This window comes from Larimichthys crocea, chromosome III, assembly GCF_000972845.2.
Source record: "Larimichthys crocea isolate SSNF chromosome III, L_crocea_2.0, whole genome shotgun sequence".
Classification (NCBI taxonomy): Eukaryota; Metazoa; Chordata; class Actinopteri; family Sciaenidae; genus Larimichthys; species Larimichthys crocea.
Window position 1 is genome coordinate 46355405 of NC_040013.1, and position 21528 is coordinate 46376932.

Here is a 21528-nt window from a genome sequence, read left to right on the forward strand (position 1 = left end):
CCCTTTAGGCTCAAAGTGCTGATCCTCTCACACTGGAGGGCGACGTGATTGAAAGCAGAACAAAACAGCCTTCATTTTGCAGAAAGCGAGCCCCCGCGTAACACAGTCATTATCTTTATTATGAACACGTACCATCATCAGCCTCGTCATTAGCATCGCTCTCCATTAGGGTCACTTACTGGATAAATATGTGGGGAGCGTCAGTGTTTCTTTGCATCTTCCTGGAAATCTATTAAAGGCAGGGAAAAGTGTTAATAACCTCATTTGTTGTGTTCATTGAGAAGAAGGACTGTTCATGTGTAATGACTTCCTAATAAAGCAACAAAGAGGGCTTGTTTTGTTGTTTCAGATGAAGGTCACCGACAAGAAGAGAAGCAGTTTTCTGAGGTTTTACAAATGAAATGTGTGAAATATGTTTTTTTTTGTTTGTTTGCCTTTCATGTACACAGAGTTCGCTTCTTTATTTTTACACATGAAATATTGAACACATAAGAGCCTGTGTGGTTATATCAGCTCATAGTATGCATGGAGTAGAGCATGCACACACGTGTGTAGGTCTTTTCTGCTGACAGTGCCACATTGGGACTTTTATTTTATGATTAAATTTGATCTCTGGGCAGGGTTAAGTGCTGCCTGTCCTGTCCCAAGTGCACACACCCTTGAACTACATTTCTGTCCACCAGGGGCATCCATTCCCTAAAACCCTGAGCTGTGGCAAAGTTCCTGCAGTTGTTCTGATCATGCAGCTTCCAAAGCCTTGGTTCTGATTTTACCACAAATGTTCTCAGGACAGGACGGGCACAGACTCCTGCTCAATATGTTACTCCAGCATACAAAATTATTAGCCACAGGTCATAACAGCTCAGAGGGACTGTGGATCCTGAATGCAACTCTGATGGGATTTTTGGCTGCCCAGAAGATTATTGGGAGTTTTTTTGCTGGCAGTTAACAGTAATAAAAAAAATAGTTCACAAGATCAGTTTTGGATTCACTTGTGCTCAAAGATGGCGAGTGCCTACACCTTGACATACCCAAGCCATGCCTCTCTACTAGAAAACCCCTTTTTCACTCAAATGTTAGCAGGGGTGTTTTTTCGGAGGCTCTCCGGTGTTTATAGTCGGTGAAAAGAAGATAAAGTCAGACCGGTTGTCTCTTTAAATCAAGCTGCAGTGTTGATGTGCCCTCAAGCTGAAATGGTAAGAACCATTTCCACCTCTGCGGCAGGGAGCCTGACCAAATAGGCGCACTAGAGCGCTTCAAACGTGATTCTCATTCCCTTGGTCACTTGTGTTCTATGGTCGCCTCCACTCCTGGAGAGGAAAGCAATATACAAGTCTTTTTCTATGGGAGTTTGTCTTTTCTTTTTTTCTTTTTTCTTTCCTGCGCATCTCGGAGACATTATTTAATTTTTATTTCCCTCTCTTTTTTTTTTTTTTTTTTTTTTTTTTCCATCCGCAGAACTCAGTGGCAGTCGCCTCAATCCATTTACCGCTGGCTGGTCCGCCTCTCTCCTCCTCTGCGTTGCAATCTGTTGATAACTCCACTTGCAAGCTGCAATTTATTGTGTTTCGCAATGGGAAACTCTTTCCTTGCACGGGGAATTCGTCAAATCTCGCCGACGATGGGAAGCGTAGGAGCGTTTCAACACCAGTTGCTTTCACCAAATTAGGTAAGAGGAAATCCATTTTTATCATCATGTCTGTGATGTCAGCGCTGCACTGTAATGCCACTCGGACTACATGCTTGCACACACACACACACACACACACACACACACACACACACACACACACACACACACACACAGTCTGCCAGTTTTCTCTGCGCAACATGTTGACACACAACATCCTCGCGTGCCAAAATGAATCCAAACACTCGCTTTTGTTTATTCCGTTTCCAATTCATCCAACAACTGCATGACTGCTGCATTCCTCTGTATGATAAAAAAATGGCTACTTTAGGTTTAAAGTTTACCTGCAACACTTCACTCAACAGTCTGTCAACTGCAGTAACAGTCTGACACTTAATGGACGCGTGCGCGCGTGTGTTTGTATGAGAATGTGCGCGCTCATGTCCACGTTTCTTTTGCCACTGCACTTACAGACTTTCCACTTGGTTTCCTTAATTGAATGTGCTTTGCTTCTTCTTTTTTTCCTTCCCTCCTTCTTTGCAGATGGGTGCAGCCTCGGGAGCGCCGTGCACTCCGTTACTATCGCTCTCAGACACTTCGCACTGGGTGTAGACCCCACCGCAGCCTATTGGGATTTTGACCTGCTGGATGGACACGGTGGCTGGAGGGCAGAGGGCTGCCACATAACAGGCTCCGGGGGCAACACGACCACTATTCATTGCACCCATCATAATAACTTTGCTGTGCTAATGGTGAGTAGTCTGCTGTGTGGTACAAGTGTCATTCATTTTTAGCACAACCATGCCCCACACATAATGCATCTTCCGCTGCTTAGGGCCTATTATGGATCAAATGCATCTTTTTTTTTTTTTTCCACCTTGGAATAGATGGAGTCACGTGTTTTAAGAAGCACTTCATGCAGGGACCTTTAAAAGCTTCCTTTATTGTTGCTCTTCAGCAGAGGGAAAGGATTTGTCTAATGCGCTACGGGGATTTATTGGCTTTTGGAGTATGCGCTACACTAAATTCCCCCCTCAGTATCCTGGAAATGAGAAGTTGCGTGTGTTGTATAGTCTGCCACCTTTTTCCAAAAAGCAGCACAGCAGCTGAAATACAAGCGGTGCTCAAGAGAAGGAGCGCCTTGTCAGGAGCTATTCGCCTCCGAGCGCAAGTGGTGTGCTAATTGGTTGCAACCATCGCCGAGAAAAAAAAAAAAAAAAAAAAAAAAAAAAAAAAAAAAGAAAGAAAAAATGTTGGACTGTAAAGCATAGCATCGTTCATCTGTATCGCTCAAGTTTGGTCTCGACGCCACTGAGATGCCTTCTCCTGACGACGTCCCCCTGTTCAAATTGATTTCATGAGGATAATACCAAAAGCGCAATGGCATCGCATCGCCCAGTCGCTCCATAGAGCCGCTGCGCCTGGTCCGCTTTTTTTGGATGAAAAGAAATCCTCCGGATGTTTACCGAAGAGTGGGATTCGTTAGACTGGGAGGTCAGTTCTCAGTAGAGCATGAAAAGTGTTGTGCTTAAGATGTCGGTGCTTTCCGAGTTGCCTTTTTTTTTTTTTCTTTCTCTTTACCTGCATATTTTATGAAGCCGCTGTTCAATTCGGTTGTTGTTCGTGTGTGGAAATAAGCTGGCTCGAGGAAGGGGGGGAGAAAAAAAAAAGCCGCATAGGAATGAGAAAGAGTGGGGTACAGGAGGGGAAAGAGGTTTATAAAAAACGGCATGGGGTGCTCTGACGGAGAGAGTGGGGTGTCTGTGGAGAATACTAAGCTGTTGTCAGAGGGAGAGCAGATGTCAGATTGTCATTGTGCATGTATTTTTCTATCAAACACGGGGCTTGGGGAGGCGCACCGTCAATGGGCACCTTGTGGCTGTCGGAATAAAGCGAGATCGGCAATTTGTCAAATTTCCTGGCAGCAGATTGATTTGAACTTCAAGGCACGTCCGACAAGTAGAAGGCAGTCATAGCGATGGTGGTAAAGCCGTCACAGGAATGTCCACATTGTGGTCTTACGCGAGCATTTGCGCCGGGGATTGCGCGTCTACTAATGCAGTCACCACACCCGCCTGGTCTCTGCAGTGCCCGAGAAAAGGACCCTTATTTACGGACTCGTGACATCATTCTCCTGTTGGCTTCATCTAAAATATTGTATATCGCAACAATTGCCCTTATAGCTTCTTCAAGCACGAGACCTGTTGCATAATCTTTTCATGTCAAACTGAGAGGAATTGCTTATTACAGCCTGGCTGCAAGTTGACCGTTTTTAATTTACAGTATTTGCAAGTAAAGCAGCTTCCATCAGTGAAGCTCTCATTTGTAACTCATGCAGTGAAAGTGCTGGAATAACACTCCAGCCTCTGCTTTGGTGTTCTGGAGGGAAATCAGGGTTACAAGTTGCAAAGTCTATATGACCAAAGTGTTTCAGCTGCTGTGACAGCGGTACAGGAGGTGACAGAGGTGTTTTTCTCAGTGTGAAGTCTGTTCTGTAGCCTGATCCCAGCAGCTCCATCTAACATTGCTGTATCACCTTCCTCGGCTTCTTAAATGATACAGCTGAATTTCTCCTCAGATCAGCTGTCTGCAACATACAGTGTAAGAATCCATCTCATGGTGCATCTGTGATGTTGAGCAAACTGACAGAGGGTTAGCCACAAAGCATGACAGCTTTGAAAGATGAATAATGCAACAAAATCATTTCAAAGAATATGGGTGGGTGGTGAGGGTGGTGGTGGTGGTGGTGGTGGAGGAGGGGGGGAACGATGCCTGAAAGGCACAATGCAATATCCAATTCCTGTTGATCCACACTCTTTCACATTCAGTTCTTACGTGTGTGTGTGTGTGTGTGTGTGTGTGTGTGTGTGTGTTTGCCCCTGTGTTTGTGTGTCGATGATTAGTCTACAAATAGCATGACAAACCAATACAATTGTCCCTGAGGACTGAGGTTTGGGATATAAAAAGTACTTTAATGAGAATCTTTTTGACTTGGCTCAGAAAGAATTACATGGTAGAGAATCTCCCTCCCCTGGCTTTGTGATCAGAATGCCAAATAACCTACTTGGGACAGGATCTGTGTGGAAAAACTCAGCAGCACCGGGGTGTAAAGCTTTTGTTCGGGCATATATTATACTCCCCCTGCTGTGTCTTTTTGAACACTGGTAGGTGTGATAAATGCATCATTTAGTTGTTCTTGCGTTAGGAAGCGGGGACATTACTGACCTGTTACGCTGAAACGACTGATACAGATTGTGGGTCAGGTGTTGAAAGACAGCATGCCTCTGTTTTGGATTATTTTCTTCCCCTGCCTCTGGGCTGAACTCGAAGCTGTTAGAAAGCAGCCGTTCCAGATTTCAGCACCGGGGACAGTTCCCATGCATTTCCCAGCCCCCCTTACCCTCTCCACCACCCCACCTCCTGCAGGCCTGTGTCTGTCTGGAGGGAGGGCTGACTCACTCGTTTACAGCAATGCAGCCTCATCATCTGTCTTCATCGCAGTGACATGCCTCACCCCAGCTACCCCACCTGCACCCATTTAACCCCCCTCCAAAACACGAGCCTCATCTCCGGGACCACACAGCTCGTACGATAAGTTCTTTTCCGGCTCACTTGTGGCTGATTTTATTTGTTTATTTATTCACTGAGGTGATAATGCAGATGGAGGAGTTGCATTAAGCTGCAAAGCTCCACACTGTTTAATATGCAGAAGCAGACCTTTAGAACGAGAGACACACAGAAGGGGATGGCTGGCTTTCATAAGTATCCAATCATAACAAAGGCCCAGAGGCCACGGTCCAATCAAAAAAGGAGCTTCTCAGATATGTATATTTTTCATATACTGAAGATAAAAACGAGTATGTGAAGTGAAGTGGATTCCTTGGAACAGGAGGGTCCTCTAGTGATGGCTCTGCATCACAGTTCCAGAAGAACAGGTGGCATGTTGGTTGAACATGGCACAGTCTCATATAGGATGGATGTAATTATGGATGGAGGCATCTGCATTCAAAAGTGGGCATTAATGGTTGCTGCTGATGATGTTTCTGTAGGGATGATGATGAAAAAGAGACAAAAGGAGAGTCCAAGTACAAGTACAGAAGTGTATCAGCAAAATGTACTTAAGTATCAAAAGTAAATGTATTTTTTCTGAAGAACTGTAGGACTGATTGTTTGTGCACAAGTACATGCGTAACATTCAGCTGTTGTAGCTGGCTGAGTTGAAGTCAGTTCTATCTACTTAACAGTAAAAAAAAATGTTTGTTCCCAACTTAAGACTGACCCCTCCAAAGGTAAATACCTCTGGGGGGTCATAAAATGACGTATCAGAAGAGGAAATGATAAAAATAATGTTTTGCTACACACATTTTTAAGAGGAAATGATAAAAATAATGTTTTGCTACACACATTTTTATCATTTTTAACATTTTTGTAGCAATCTTAGCTTTTTTTTTTTTTACATACATTTTTTTTTTTTTTAGCTGCTGTGGCCCTAACTACTAAGTTCTTTCATAAGAAGTCACAATGCAAAAAAGTTTGGAAACTGCTGGTTTAGTCATGTTTTTTTTGTTTTTTGTTTTTTTAAATGACAAATCTAAAGCTAAAACAACTATTCAATTACTATTAATTACTAACTAGTAACTAAAACTGTCAAATAAATGTTGTTTAAAGTAAATTATTTTCCTCAGAAATGTAGTGAAGCAGAAGTATGAAGTGGCGTAATATATAAAATACTCAAACATTTGTAGTTAAGCCACCGCAATCGAGTCTGAGCTCATGTGTAAATTAGCAGGATGGGAAGTGGCTGTTTTATTACAGTAGGCCATTATTGAAGCCAGTAAAAACAGAACTCATTCTGCCTCATTCAAGAACCACTGATACAAGCAGATTAGTTCTTAAGTGAGTTTGGAGAATTGCGGTCCGGGCCTGTTGTTCCTCCACAGTGGACTCCACTTCATTTGACTGAATAATTGTAATTCCGTGATCTGCATCTGCTTCGACTTGAAAAAATGTCACTGAATCCAACTGTAAAATTAATATTTTGTTCACTGACCTCTTTCCTCATTCTGAGGCTTCACGGTCTCAGTAGGAGGACCCGCTGTTTCAAAATGACCAAACAGACCACAATTCACTTGTCTTCGCTGCTGCACCTCCATCTTAAACCAAACCAAGCAAGACAGGATCCCATCTTGATACATTAGTTCTCATTGGATGAGTCTTCTACAGGCTCCATACCAGTGTGACATTACAGCGGACTGCTGGAGCTGACCACAAGGTCTTGTCTCTCATACAGAGGAGAACAAAATAAGGGGAACTGCTGTGACAATCCATCTATCCATTTTCTAAACCGCTTATCCTGATGACTGCGAGTGAGTGCAGAAATCATCAGGCTGCCCTATACAAACAATATATCAGCTTTGCGTTGTTTTTTGCTGCAATGTTTATTGCCTTGCTGAATCACTGTGATTGCCACTCAAAAGGGAGTAACTTGGAGGAAATGAAGGATGAATGGATGGAAGCTGGGGAGAGGAGATAAAATTAGAAAGAGGAGAAGCCAATTGATTGTGATTACATTCCTAAAAAACACATCCTTCAAAGGGAGGAGTTTATTTATATTCAGTCCACATATAATGTCTTCTTGTTTAGCAATTAAGGCTAACAGGATGTGTGTTGCTAATCGAAAAGAATAACCTCCTGACAGCTTCCGGAGCTCACAAACCATTTTCTTGTCCATTTTTTTCCAGCATGTAGCAATTTCAAAGTTGTGTGTCCTCGTTAGTCTTTTGTCCACATCCTCGCTCACGGCAGACATAATGAGACAACAAGGCAGTTTGCAGCATTCGCCCACAAGCAGACTCCGGCCACAGCGAGGTTAACTTTATCTTCCTCATGGCCTGGACTTTTCTATCTCTGAGACATTTTCATACTAAAGAAGCTTTGGTGTGTGTGTGTGTGTGTGTGTGTGTTTAAGGAGATGAAAGGATTTACAGTGATAATGACGATGACCTGTTTAGATATGCGACCGCGTCCCGCAGCACCGCGTTGGCATTTTCTGTTGATATGCATTGTAGTAGGAGGGGAAGAGAGAGAGGGGGTGATGACAGACTGCGATATCAACAGAGGGGGGTGATGCCTCATGGTTGTGTGTTAGCTGATAGTGGATTAAAAAAAGACTATTTGTGTTAGAGGAACAGGACACCGCACCTCCTAGACTCCTGAGAGCCTTTTTTGATAGCAAAAGACTATTGCAAGAGCAATAAATTGGCAACCTGACTGTGAAGACTCCAGGAAGTCACTGCTCCCAGCCAAGAAGTAGTGCAACACATAACCCCCATAAAATCACAGTGTGGCGTTTTTATACTTTGTTTTTTGTACAGATTACACAAGTTAGATATGATATGTTAATTAGTGGCTGGTTAGTAGATTTTGTGACCTTTAAACAGAGCTCATGCTGGGCTAATTCAACCATCTGCTGGCTTAAGCTTCATATTAACAGTCATTGGTGGTATTGATTCATTCATTTCTCAACAACTGAACTAGTTAAAGATGTTAGTAAAATCATAAGAGAGACCTCTTCTCCACACTAGAATGTGAAATATGATTCTGATTTTCTGTGGCTGCAGAGCAAACCACAAATGTAACTGAAAGCATACAGTTTTCATTATGAGCAATCACTAATCAGTGTTTGTGTTAAGCTTTGTCGTAATTATGCAGCTTGAGTAAATGCTAATTACGTGCAGCCCACTTAGCATCGGCTACCTTTCGCCGTTTACCTCGCTTGCACTTGTTCCAAACGTGGCAGCTGACCGCCGAGCAATAATCCACCTCCACTCTGCTGTGTCAACCTTCCTTCCTTCCTCCTTCCTGAACCTTGCACGTGATTTGAGGTTTGGCTCAGGTAAATATTTAATAAATGCACTCATGTTCCATTTGTAAGCATTAACTTAAATCTGATGTCAGGCATGATTGCTTTAGGACGTGGGGTTTGTTTTGTGTGTGTGTGTGTGTGTGTGTGAGTGCTTGATAAAACTACATCACCACTGCAGACTTTCTTCCGTTGCCACTGCTCAGATTTAGCCTCTCAGTGTTTGCTGACTGCGGACTTGCTTTGGTGTGAAAGGGGAAGGGTCTGGCTCATCCAGCAGTCCCCTCTGTACTCCCAGAACAGATTGCTGCTGGCCAATAACCTGACATGTGATGCAGATTGTTTTCTCCCTGACTAATGAGTTCAGAGCTCACAGACCACCATTTATCTCAGACATCAACAGTTTTGCCCAGGCATTGCTTGAGTGAGCCAATACTTTCTACTGGCCCTTTTCCCTGACGCTCTGTATTTGACGCTCTATTTTTAATGCAGTGTGTATCCTTCTTTTAGCCTGGATACAAATTGCATTGCTTGAATCTATTGTTATTCAAATTATGTATGCTCCTCAGCTGAGTGTATGAAAGATTAGAATAGTGCTGCTCGCTGCAGATGGGTTTATTGCACTTAATTTATGTGTGTGTAAAGGAAGTTAATAGGGTATTTGGTGGTCTCACAGTTCTGATGTTGTTCATATACAGTCATTGATTAATTGGCAGTCCAGTCTGCGCTTCGCTTTTTTTAAAGAGAGGCAGCTTGCTTGATATGTAAAACTGTTCTTGCTGACAAGCATTCTTCATGAGAGATAATGACGTAGTCTTATTCTGACTTTATTTCCAAGTTGATGATTTTGGCATACATTTCCTCAAACAATTTGTCAGATATGAACACTTGGATGAGCTATAAATGAGTTTTTTTTTTATTATTATTTTATAGTGGTGCTGTGTGGACTCGCATACATCTGCTGCACTGGCTATGATTAGTCACAAATGATTCAAATTAAACTGGTCCCGCTTGTCCTTTTCTATGCGACTGAGGCCATCTGACGTACATGATTCACATCCTAGAATGCTGTCGGTACACTCGGCCGAACAGTACAGTACAAACAAACAAAAAAAAGAGCTGTTCACATCATAATGTGACATCTGATCTGGAAGTGTCCATGTTCAAATGTCTCCCCCCACCTTGGTCTCTCCCCCCTCCCTCACCAGCTGTTCCCTATTCGACAGTGCGACCCTCTCTGAACTCCAGAGACAGCTTGGTAGAAATGAGGGCACACTGTGCAAACAGCCTCTCTGTCTTTCTCTGTCTTTCTTTTCTCGCTCTGCCTCTGTTTGAGTTTCCGTCACTGGCTTTCAATTGGGTTTCTGTATTTGTGCACTGCATTTAACCGAACCAGACAGCACCTCATTTGCACATTTCTGGGCAGTCTAGACAAACACATTAACGCTTTTTTTTTTTTTTCTCTATTAGAGAAGTGTAGAAAGTGATCCAGACCTGTGGCTGGCTGGATGTTTGGCTGGCTGTGTGCATGTCCACCTCTGTTGTCAGCCAAGACGGCAGCTCCCAGAATACTCGCCTCTGCCCCTCCATTTCACTGCTGCTGCTGCTGCTGCTGCTGCTGCTGCTGCTGCTGCTGCTGCTGCTGCTGCTGCCAGGCCCTGGTTTGCAGAAGTATATCACCACAAAAACAGAGAAGGCAGAGGGTTAAAGGCGACAGTCATTTTCATAATAGACTAGAAAATCTCTTGCAAGTGGGTTATTATACATCGTGGCTCTTTCTGCCACAACCAATCATGATCGCCATGACCTTTGACGTTTAACGTCACGGCCGTATCGCTTTTGTAGGAGTACATTCTTCTCCTCAGCGAAAAGAGCCCTGCAGTTGCATCTTTTTTAAAAGGTACTGTAAGGGCGTGGAGCTGCTGCTGCTGCCACCGCCGGTGGTTGCTAGGCTTGTAATTAGGCAGCAGCCATCGATGCAATGTGGCCCTTGTGTGCACTCCTAGGGGGAAGATAAGGACAACAGAAAATGAGACCTGCGTCATTTGAGGGGGAAGCGATAACATGACAGTGAAGGGGTCTATCGTTTGGCAAGGTCTATTAGGAGGTCTGACAGTTTGGATTATTTTTCAGGATGTGATATTCATAAATACACTTCACTTTTTTGAATGCAGGAAAGTATTCAGAGTATGTAATAAGGTTGCCATGGATTTGCTAGATTAGATGCCAGCCTTGCAAACTGTTCATCATTCATATTCAATCATGAACTACAAGAGCACCTGATGATATCTGGGACAAACAATTCCACAGACAGAGCAGTACAAACATGGATTTGGGCACTCCAAGAACTATGCATTTTCCACATAGAGAGCAGCCTTAAATAATAAAGCTGCTGTGTTTTTCTTCTTTTTTTCTGCTTTTGTACAAATCCAATGAAAATACCAAAATCACCAAAGTGTTTATTCTTCTAGCAAGCATTGCTTGTGTAGCCTTAGCCTGATAAATCTGCAGCTTATTAAAACTTAACACGAGTGTACTGGGTGATATATTCCTTCTATAACATGAACGAAGGGGTTGTAGTTTATTTGGAGTCAGCTTATTAATCTAAAGCTAAAAATAGTTCTAGATTAAATGCACTTTTTACTCCTGTTGGAGTAACATTTGCTAAAACTGCAGTTCTCATTACTTAGCAGACAAAAGAGTCTTAAAAAAGAAAAAAAAAACATAAATCTTCGTTAAAGGAAAATAGGTTTGGGACTGATTGCTGCAGACAAGTTGGGGAAGTAGTATCATTGTTGTTGTGGTTTATTAATGGCTTCTGTTGCCAATAAGGAAAACACAAATAATTACAAAACAGAACTACCATTCTGGACTGTGAATAGGCACCTGATATTGTGTAGTGGATGGAAAAGGGTTGAGAAAAAAAAACTGCAGTTTTCAGATGTCAAAATCAACTCAAGTCAAATTTCTTTGCAAAGCCCACATATAACATCTCTCAGTGCTTTACAGGCCCAAGACAGCAACAAGGAATAACAAGCTAAACACATAAAGAAAAAAAGGAAGAAACCTCAAGAGACTCTATTCAAAGAGAAATTCCTCCTCTTTGGACAGCTGCTGTGCACCGACTGCTGTAGGTGGAAAAATGCCTTTTTGAAAATGTTATAGCAACACAGAAGAAACACAATATGCAACAAATGGATTACGATTGCACAATATGATCATCCAGTTAAATAAATCTAAAGATGTCCAGAGTGCATGACATATCAAATATCAGTTCTTTAAATTCTATGTCCAAGGTGCCAGCTGGTTAGGGTCAGTGGACGGTTTAGTGACAAGGTAGTATGACATGAATCCAGAACACCGTGATGTCAGCAGAGATTCATTTGAAATGAAAACAAACTCCCATTGGGCTTATCTTCAGCGTTTCCTCTGCGTTCCATCTTGGCGTGAGCTCGTGTGTACTTTTTGTCATGTGTGCATGTCAGAGTGATTGAAGTTATGCCTGAAAATATTAATGCTGTGAGTGACTGAGTGAATTCATTACACAACCGCACTCAGGCTTTTGTATCACTGTGTTTCAAAATTCAAAGCTCGCTTAGAAATGTCCTCTCTGAAATCCCATCGCACGCGGCTGAGCGATGCGCTCTTGTATCAAAGGTGAAAACTAATCTAGACGCTGAAATTCCCTCCTCTTTGGCTCTTCTGACGCTTTGCCTTTCGCCTTACAAATGGCCCTAACGAGATGCAAACATGTAAATTGCCGGCGGAGGAGATGGAGCGTCCACTTAGGTCTAAATGGCACAGATAGCACAACTGTCAGATGGTAAAATGGAACTGGGCTGAGATCACGGCAAGCAATCTGTAATCAAAAATGGAGGAAAATTGCATTGCAGTTGGGGGATGGTGAGACGGGTTAGGGAGGCTGAGGGAGAGATCTGAGTCAGACATACAGTAGCTTCCTGGACTGAAGGGGTAATGATTTACCTATCTGTTCTCCTCTCTCCATCTGTCTGCACAGTTTTTGTCCACATAATCACTCTTCATCTCCTTATCTCCCCTATCACTGCGTTTCATTGTTGTCCCCGCTACAAGCTGTTTTCTGTTAGATGCACTGCACAACATATTCTTCATGCATTTATTCCTTGCATGGTTGACTGCATTCATTCGAGAGCACCCGCCCCACACACACACACACACACACACACACACACACACCCTTCCCATGTCTCTCTCAGCAACTGTTTCTCAGGGGGCTAAATGCCGCCACAGTTAGAAGAACATGGCAGCAAGAGTCCGGCACTGGTTACACTTCTTGACAGCACTTCAAACAGCATCACAGCAAGACCATTTAGTTTTTAAGGTATTTGTTTTTGTTTTTCAAGAAGGTGGTGACAAGACCCCTTACCTGCGAACATGCATCCTATTCCAAAAAGATGTGCTAACAGCGTGGTTTCTATTGTGATACAAATAGAGCCGTCAAATGTTAGAAGGGCTGTTAGAGGTTTGTAGTGGAGACAGAGAAAGAGGACATGAAAATGGTGGACAGCAACAGATGTGTGCGTGTCAAACAGCTCTGTAAATGCACCAGCTTTGAGCCATTAAACACCACACAGGAAAATGTAAGCTTATGTACCCGCTGAGACCGCCATTGCCAGAAGAGTGGTGCTTTCTGTTTGCATTGTGTTGCTTGCGGAGGCTGGGTTTACAGTGCATCCTCTCCGCCGCCGCGCCGTCTTTAAGTGTTAACAGAGCGGAACCTGTGGAGCACTGCCCTGTTCTCATCCATTGTTACAGAGCGGGTGGGGGTGGCATGTTTTGGTACAACGTATCGACCTGCAAGGGAAGGAGGTGCGGGGCCAGTAATGTATGCCCCCACTCTGCCTGATGAACAGTGTGCCATCTCAGGGAGCTGACATCAGAGCGTGAGCAGTGTGTGTAAGAGGGCCAAGGTGTTACTGGAATATATGTGTGTTGAATGTGTGTGCTCAGATTTGCCCTTGCCAGTGCTTCAATTTCCATGCCTGTGAGCGTGTGTGTGTGTGTAAATACACACATGCGAGCAAACACAGAGCCCCATCTATTGACCATCCTGTAGTGTGTAGCGATCGGAAGAGATGAGTCACCCCTCTCAGACAACACCTGCCATCTCTTTTTTCTGTTTCTGTCTCTCAGGCACAAACGCGTATGTACAAAGACGACATGGCATGACGTTGGCGAGTTTCAACCTTGTGTTCACTCAAAAAAATAAATAAATCCTTACAGCCTATTTGCTCTACATTTTTAAGCAATCATCTCTCAGATTTGTTTTTATTGATTCGTGTTTTCAGATTGAGGAGATCGAAGGTTTTCTTACAAATATGGAGGAGCAGGGCTATAGGTTGAATTGAAAAATGTGAAAAGAAAAAGAAAAAAAACATGAAACTAAGGATAGCCTCCCATGACATTTTAGAAAAAAAACTTTGCTGTAATGTAAATGTCTGCAAAAACGAATGATCCCAGCATGAGCTGTGTTTAATGCATATGCTTGGAGGCTAAACTATGATGGTGATCATGGTAACCAGTAAATATAGTCTTAGAATTGTTATTGTGAGCATCATGGATTTTTTTTTTTAGCTCAAAGCACAACCGTGCAGCCTCACAGAGCCACCAATATGGCTGTATATTCATGGTCAGTCATTATGCTAAAGGAAGATTTACAAAATTTGTATCTAATAAACTGGCAACTGGAGTGTAAATTAAATCAAATATTTGAATTGGATTCAGATGGGTTAAAATGCAGCCAAGCCCTTCATGAAACATAGCAGAGCTACTCGATAATAGATGTCTTCACGATTCTAAAAATTCATGCCGATGTACTGACAAGAACTAAACTAAGCTATTCATTTAAAAGTTGTCAGAACAAAACTTGCGACTTACCTGATGTGACGCCGGCTGCCTTCTCCCTCGCCTTGCCGTGATGCATTCAATGTATCTTCTAAACACAGCTCGTTTATAATTAGCCTCAATGTTTTGTTGTATCAGTTTGTTGCCATGGCTGCCAGTATTAACAACAGTAATTCATCTGTGCTCTCCAAGAACAGTATGACCTCTGCTCTGCACACACACAAACATACACACAGCACCATCATGGCCAAGTCTTCCATTCAGGTATAATATTCAACAGACCTGAGACCCACAGCAATAGAACAGGAGCTGATCAGGAACTGACTGTCTAAAAGATGGATGCAATACCTGTATGGGTCCGCTGGTCGTAGAGTTCAGGTGGACCTGTGAACACCTCTACTTAGTAAACACCAGTCAGCCTGCGGTCATTCTCCCAGTTACCGATATGTTGAAGTGTATGAGTGTGAAAAGGAGGCATCATGCAGAGCAAATCTTCCATGGATGAATAACGCCAAAGAAAGAGATTAGCGTCCTTCCGGTGTCTCCGCCCTATATTAAAAAGCAATCCTGCTTTTTTATTTGTTCTTATTGATTCTTTCTGTCCGTAGCAGACTTAAGTATTCACGTCTCTTTGTTCCAGTTGTAGCGGAGGGGGTTTTGCCTACAGTGAATTATGAGCTTGTACTCTGTTTGCAAGGTTGAGCTGTGCACAAGGCTCATTTATTTGATAGTCACGCTTTAAATATCTCCACAGAACAGCGATTACAATAACTTCTGTATAGGAATTTGAATAGCCTAAAGCTAAATACAACACTTCTAATCTGAGGCTCTAGAGAAATTATTGCTAATGAAACAATGCCCCCTTGATGTTTGAGGGGGTAGATACAGCATGACTGATACGTCTGAGCCTCAAATGATGGTGCTCATCTAGAGGGGTTTCATCTTTTATGCCGAGCGAGGTTCCTCATCAGCTCATAATGTTTGTTGATTTGATGGATGCGTACTTGATTCCGCGTGATTTGATTACTCCTTTCACGGTGGGCCTTGTTTGCCTCCGCTGTTGAACATTCACCAGGTGAGGTGCTGATTACGAGCATGACCGTATCTCAAAGCTACGAGCTGAGTGACAGGCACAAGGTGGCGTTGAAACATTGATGACCTGCATTAATGGTGCATGACCATTTTTCTGACTGTTGTCAAGTCCGGAGGTTATTCTGTCCCGCCGCTGTCCTGTCTCTCTCTGTTACCCAGTGGTGTGTGGGCAAGCCGGAGTGGGTTTGATTTGCACACTCACTCCTGTTCTTTTCCAGCGTTCTTGCGGCCACTCAAGGATGATAAAATACAGTGTTGGATGGGAGCTGGGAGCTGGAAGCCCGCAGGCTGTTCACTAGAGGATTTTAATTTTGTTTTTTCTCTCACTCCCTTTTTCTTCCCTCTCTCCCACAATGTTTGTGCATTCTTGCGTGCACCAATGTGATTACAACAGGGAAAGGAGCACATTTGCGAGGACATATGTCACAGATTGGCTTACAGATTCTGCAGTTTCAACAGCATCAATTAAAAGCAAAATGCATTCAATTTGCAAGAGTCTGGGAATTATTTGCGTGTAGGTTCTACAGGTCGTGTAGCTCATCATCATCAACCAATCACCAGGCTGAAACAAGACACGGAGCCTGTAAGTCTCTCTCAGATCACCACTGTATTTGTCCCATTATATTTTGCAAGCCTGATAACCTTGCACCCACTCTGCCTGTGCACTAAGATTATGGATCAAGTTTAATTGACTCTGGTAATCTGATTTTGGCATGGGGAGGGAGGATCCTGGATTAAAGTTGTAACTACAACACAAACAGGGGATCAGAGGCTTGTTTAGCTGCCGAGGCTAGAGGACAATGGAGGCATGTTTAGATGTAACGTGCCACTGATAATCCAAAATAGGCTAAGCCGCCCTGGATGGTAATATTGTTGCCTCCCTGTAATGAATTGCCCTGTCAGAGGTCTGGTCACATTGTCCCACCGCACAGACGCAGTAATAAAGAGGCCTCGGTGCTGTGATGTAATGCGATAGCGGTAATGACAGTAACTGGCGTGGAGGAATCGCGTTCGAAGCTGGCTGCTTCCGTTCATAGCTGACTTCCTGCTATTGGCTTCTGCGAGGAGGAGTACAACAGGGAAGAGTAGTTTTGAGCACGCTGTGAGCTACGCCAATGGCCCATCAGTCATCATGACAGCCGGGTCAACAAGGGAATTGCAACTTTACACTCTGCATCTGTTGCACAGTACGGGGAGATCTATACGTAACTTAGGAGTCAATGTAAAACTCAAACGCAGCAGTAGCCTTTCGGTGGCACAAATCTGAGAAAATCTGCACACGCTTTGAAGGAAATGATTAATAGGTGGATGCTAAGAACAGTGGTGAAAAGCTATAGTACTTCAGTGCCAGTATTGTACATTCATCCGTCTCCAGCCTTCTGAATGTGCCACAAAAGTTTGCCCCACGTCACCCCAGGAGCATAAACTCTGCTTCTAGGAGCCACATAAACAATTTGTTCAGGGCACCCTGTAGTCCACCTCGCCATCTTTCTTTGGGGCTATCCATCTACTAAAAGGGACAGTCTCCCTTCATCCTTTTCTTTTTTTTCCCTTTCTCTCTCCCCTCCTCTGGCTCTGCCTGCTGTAAGGTCTTTTTTTTTAACCTTTATTTGTCCAGGGGAGGGTTCTGCTGAGCATGCATGCTCTATTCCAGTTTTGCCCTTCCTCGCTTTCATACTACGCCGCTGTACTGTATATGCTGCCCCATAAAATGGCAGTTCCTCTACTGTTGGCCTCTGAGCAGCTGCTCGGCACATTGCACAAAGGTGCCTATGTAGTAGTTGTTGAAGAAGGGTTGTTAGTCATTCACTTTCAGCCAGCCTGGCTCTCTCAGCCAGCCAGCTTCTTCTCAAACCTTTAGGCTACTGCTGTCCTTCTTTGTCTGCTCTAGTCCACCAGCACTTCTGTTTGAAATGTTTGTTTGTTGGACATTTTTTTTGCTCCTGATTCTGTTTTCTATTTTGTTTTGTTTGTTTCTTTTTTGATTAACTGATTCATTGTTTGATTTATGAAATGTCAGAAAGTTGTGGAAAATGTCACTAATGCTCAAAGTGACATCTTCACGTTGCCTTCAACAGTCCAAATGCAAAGATATAGTCAATTTACAATAATATAAGACAAGAAGAAGAGTAGCAAATACTCAAATTGGAGAAGCTGGCATCTGGTGGCTTTGCTTGAAATGGTCAATCACATAGTCCATCCATCCATGATCTGTAACTTCTTATCCTCATCAGGGTCGCGGTGGGGCTGGAGCCTATCCCAGCTGACTTTGGGAGAGGCGGGGTACACCTTGGACAAGTCCCCACCTCATCACAGGGCAAATAGAGACAAACAGCCATTTACACCTATGGCCAATTTAGAGTCACAGATTAACCTATTAAGTGCATGTCTTTAGACTGTGGGAGGAAGCTGGAGCACCCGGAGAGAACCCACACAGACACATGGAGAACATGCAGCCTTCTTGCTGTGAGGTGACAATGCTAACCACTGCACCACGTGCCACCCGATTATGTAGTTTCTGATTCAATTTTACTTATTGATGTGCTTATAGGGCAGCACTGTCACCTCACAGCAAGTTCATGGTTCGGGCTTGTTCTCCAGTAGGTTCTCTACTGTATGGGTTCTCTATAGGTACTCCGGCTCCTTCCCACATTTCAAGGACATGCAGGTTAATTGTGTAGTCTAATTTAAATTGCCCATATGTGTGAATGGTTGTTTGTCTCTGTGCATCAGCCCTGTGATGAACTGGCGACTTGTCCAGGTTGTCTTTCGGCCACTGCTGGCTGAGATTAGCTCCAGTCACACATGTCCCTGATAAGGAGAGGTAACATGTATGTTACATCACAAACAGCTCGATTGTTTTGCATTTTAATTAGCATTGTATTATCTTTCAAAAGATTCCTCTTTAACTTTTGAAATAGTTGACCTAAGTGAAAATCGCAGGGATTGAGCCATCACTGACTGAAGTGTTGACATCTCCTACAGTACAGCAGTATATCCAGACCTCAGCATGTCCTGTGTTTGAATGTTCTGTCCTACCGTTCAGATATGAAGACCTTTCCCTGCTTCTGCAGCTTTAGTCACACCTGAGTTTTAGCTCCACTTTCGAAAGCTCAGCTTGGATGGTGAGGTTAGTCTTTCTTTGTTCAGCTGGATGCTGGGAACAGTGCATTCTGCTGTTAGAAGGACTTTTAATAGACTCAAAAAGCATTTCTATTATGAAGCGCATGCACAGTTAAAACATTCCTGAATTAAGTATCCTCAAAAATGCCAGCATGCTAAACTGCTTGATATTTCACTGTGGTGTTAATAGATACTACTCACTCACAGTGCAGTTTTTGCCAGAAATGGAGGAGCTACTGGAAAATGGAAAAAGTAAAACATCTAATAAAATAAATATAATTCTTATATAATACACTTTATAAAATCTGTTCTTTTTAATATTTTCAAATTGTCTTTCAGAGTTTCGGCTCAGTTAACAGCTGTCGGTGCATGTTGTGCACACAGTTAATTCATTTCTTGTACAGTAAAAGTCAGGATAATGCTTTTTTTTTAGTATAAAGGCATGTGGCCACGTGTGGTTTTGTGAGTAAACACTCCAAAGATTCATGATGTCTTAAAGATTTTGAGAAAAGTAGCTCAACACTCTGCAGCTGTGGGCTGCTAAGAAACAGTTAAAGGCTCCGGAGGCAGGAGGCTGACATTCTCAGCCAACATTATAAGCCCAGTGATGATGATAATATGTCCCATGAGAACATTTGACTTCCTCTCTCACACCTAAAGCCATTTAACTATAGCTGCTGTCACTGGCCGTGCTGGCATCACCTTGAACTGCTCAATATGCCTGAGCACGATTTTATTTGCGGCGATGCGGGAGCTGATTCCTGTGGACACGTTTTCTCTGTAGTTGGGTTTATGTTTGTGTGCGGTTATTTCACATGATTGAAACTGCTATGAAGTGTTATTTGCTCTTTAAGTACATAAATCAGCTTACTGACTTAAAAGCTTCATTTCAGCAGGATTTCTTGCTGATGCCTCCGGCCCCGATTTCTTTTTCTTTTTTTTTTTTCATCAACATCAATTCATTGAGCTGTAATTAACACCACTTTCATTGTCCTTCCATGACATCGCTTGGAGGACAAATACAGACTTAATAATTCCCTGTAAATCTGTAACTACCAAATTATGTGAAGCTGTTTTTTGGAATTTTGTAATATGCCCCCCCCACCCCCCACCCCAAAAGCAGTGATCTCTCTTTTCCCGTCTCTCGCACATTTTATTTGACTTCCTCTATCTGTCTGTGTGCTACTGTGCTCCAAAATGATGGTACATTTTATTGCTCAACTCTAATTACAGTCCTCTCTCCAGCCCTTCCCCCATCCCTCCCTCTTGTCATTTCTGATTTTCTAGCCAAGCTACAAGCTGAAAAGCCATAAATGTCCATATTTTTAAAGATTGATGATCCCGTAGATTTTTCTTCCACCCCTTTTCAAAGTTGGCAGGAAGAGTTCTCCGGAGATATTACAGTTTGTATTAAAGCTGCTCTAATCAATATTTTTATATTAGCAGTGAATCAAATGGCCGCGTGTTTGTGAAAGCTGTCACACGCAGTGACAGACACAAAAACAAACACACGAACACCCATTTCCCTTCAGCTCTGTGGTGGTTTTAGCACCTTTAAGCGCAATGTTTTGGTTTTACAAACTCCAATTTAAAGTATTGATGTAGTCTCATCGCTTTCATTAGCTTTGTTTCCAGAAGCAGCAGGCCTCTGCAAAAGCCCTCTGACAAACAAAGATAGCTGCTACAGTAGGTAGTGAAGAGAGAGGAACATTTAGCAGTTACATATTTGTGAATCATCTCAGGATTCAGGAGATCAAAACAGAATATTGGGCCTGTGACTAGTTTTGTGGGTGCATTCGCAGTTTAAAATGATCACAATGACAAATCCTTATTCTAATTCCTTAATTTCAGAGGTAGACAAAAGCAGACTTCTCATTTTGAGCCAACGACTATTGATTTTGTCAGCTGAAATTACAGATTCTAGCAGCTGCTAACCTTATCTCAAGTTGGTTGAAAATGCCTTCACCATCTGACATTTTGAATGTTTCCAGCTGACTGTTTTTAACAAAGAGCCCTGTAAAATCCTGTAAGCTGCAGTAGTTAGCTAAGAAGATAAACACAGTTCATTTCTTGGATTTTTGGGGCGTTTGGAAAGACTAAAAACCCTCCAACCTCTTTACATGCACAAATACTGCTCTTTACTGCATGTGTGGATGTGAGAGTAATGGTCATCCGTCTATATACATGTGTGTGTTAGGCCTGTGATGGACGACCTGCCCAAGGTGTACCCGGACTCTCGTCAGTCGTGAGCGGGGAAAAAGCCTCCAGCCCACCATGACCCTGTCCAGAGAAACTGGATATAGATGATGGATGGAAGGATGGAAGGATGGATGGATGGATGGATGGGAAACATGTTTTAGTTCATCAGAAGTGATGTAGTTCATGTTTGCAGTAAATAAAAGATGTGGGTAGTTCTACAGTGGTCCCTCACATGATAGAGCATGCAACCATGTCTGAAGGCTGAGTTCTTACTGCAGCGCCATGAGTTTGATTTCAACCTATGGTCAGTTTTCTGTCCATCTTCAGTTGCTACGTTTCTAAAGGCATAAAAATAATAATGTAAGATGAGATTTATTTTTGTGACCGTCTATTTTGTAGATTATCTCATGTTGCTCAGATTTAGTTAGAGAACTGGCATAATTTAATTAATAAGTATTTGTATTCTATTTCTTAATTCAGAATAGGAACTATATTTCATGGTACACCTTGCATTTAAGTGATTAAGTGGTTAATACTGGCGGAGTGATATGATGTATCACATGGTTGATCAGTGTTCAGTTGGTTGAGACGAACATTAATTTATTGATGTTACACTGCAGAAGGGGTCCCCGTGTGTTTGCTTGACCCACAGTCCGTAACTAATTTAACTCAAAGCCAAGTCAGTTAACGTTAAGAGTAACCAGCGTTACAATAATAATGTTTAAAATAATACATCTAC

At 42.8% G+C, this 21528-nt stretch overlaps 1 protein-coding gene across 1 annotated transcript in view; it reads left to right on the top strand.

Moving 5' to 3' along the window:
* adgra1b (adhesion G protein-coupled receptor A1b) overlaps positions 1-21528 on the top strand; it is a 153798-nt gene that overhangs the window by 100102 nt on the left and 32168 nt on the right. The window contains exons 13-14 of the mRNA XM_019274589.2: positions 1459-1669; positions 2174-2382. Of these exons, the coding sequence (XP_019130134.2) occupies positions 1459-1669; positions 2174-2382 (420 nt within the window). The remainder of the gene's footprint in view (positions 1-1458; positions 1670-2173; positions 2383-21528) is intronic.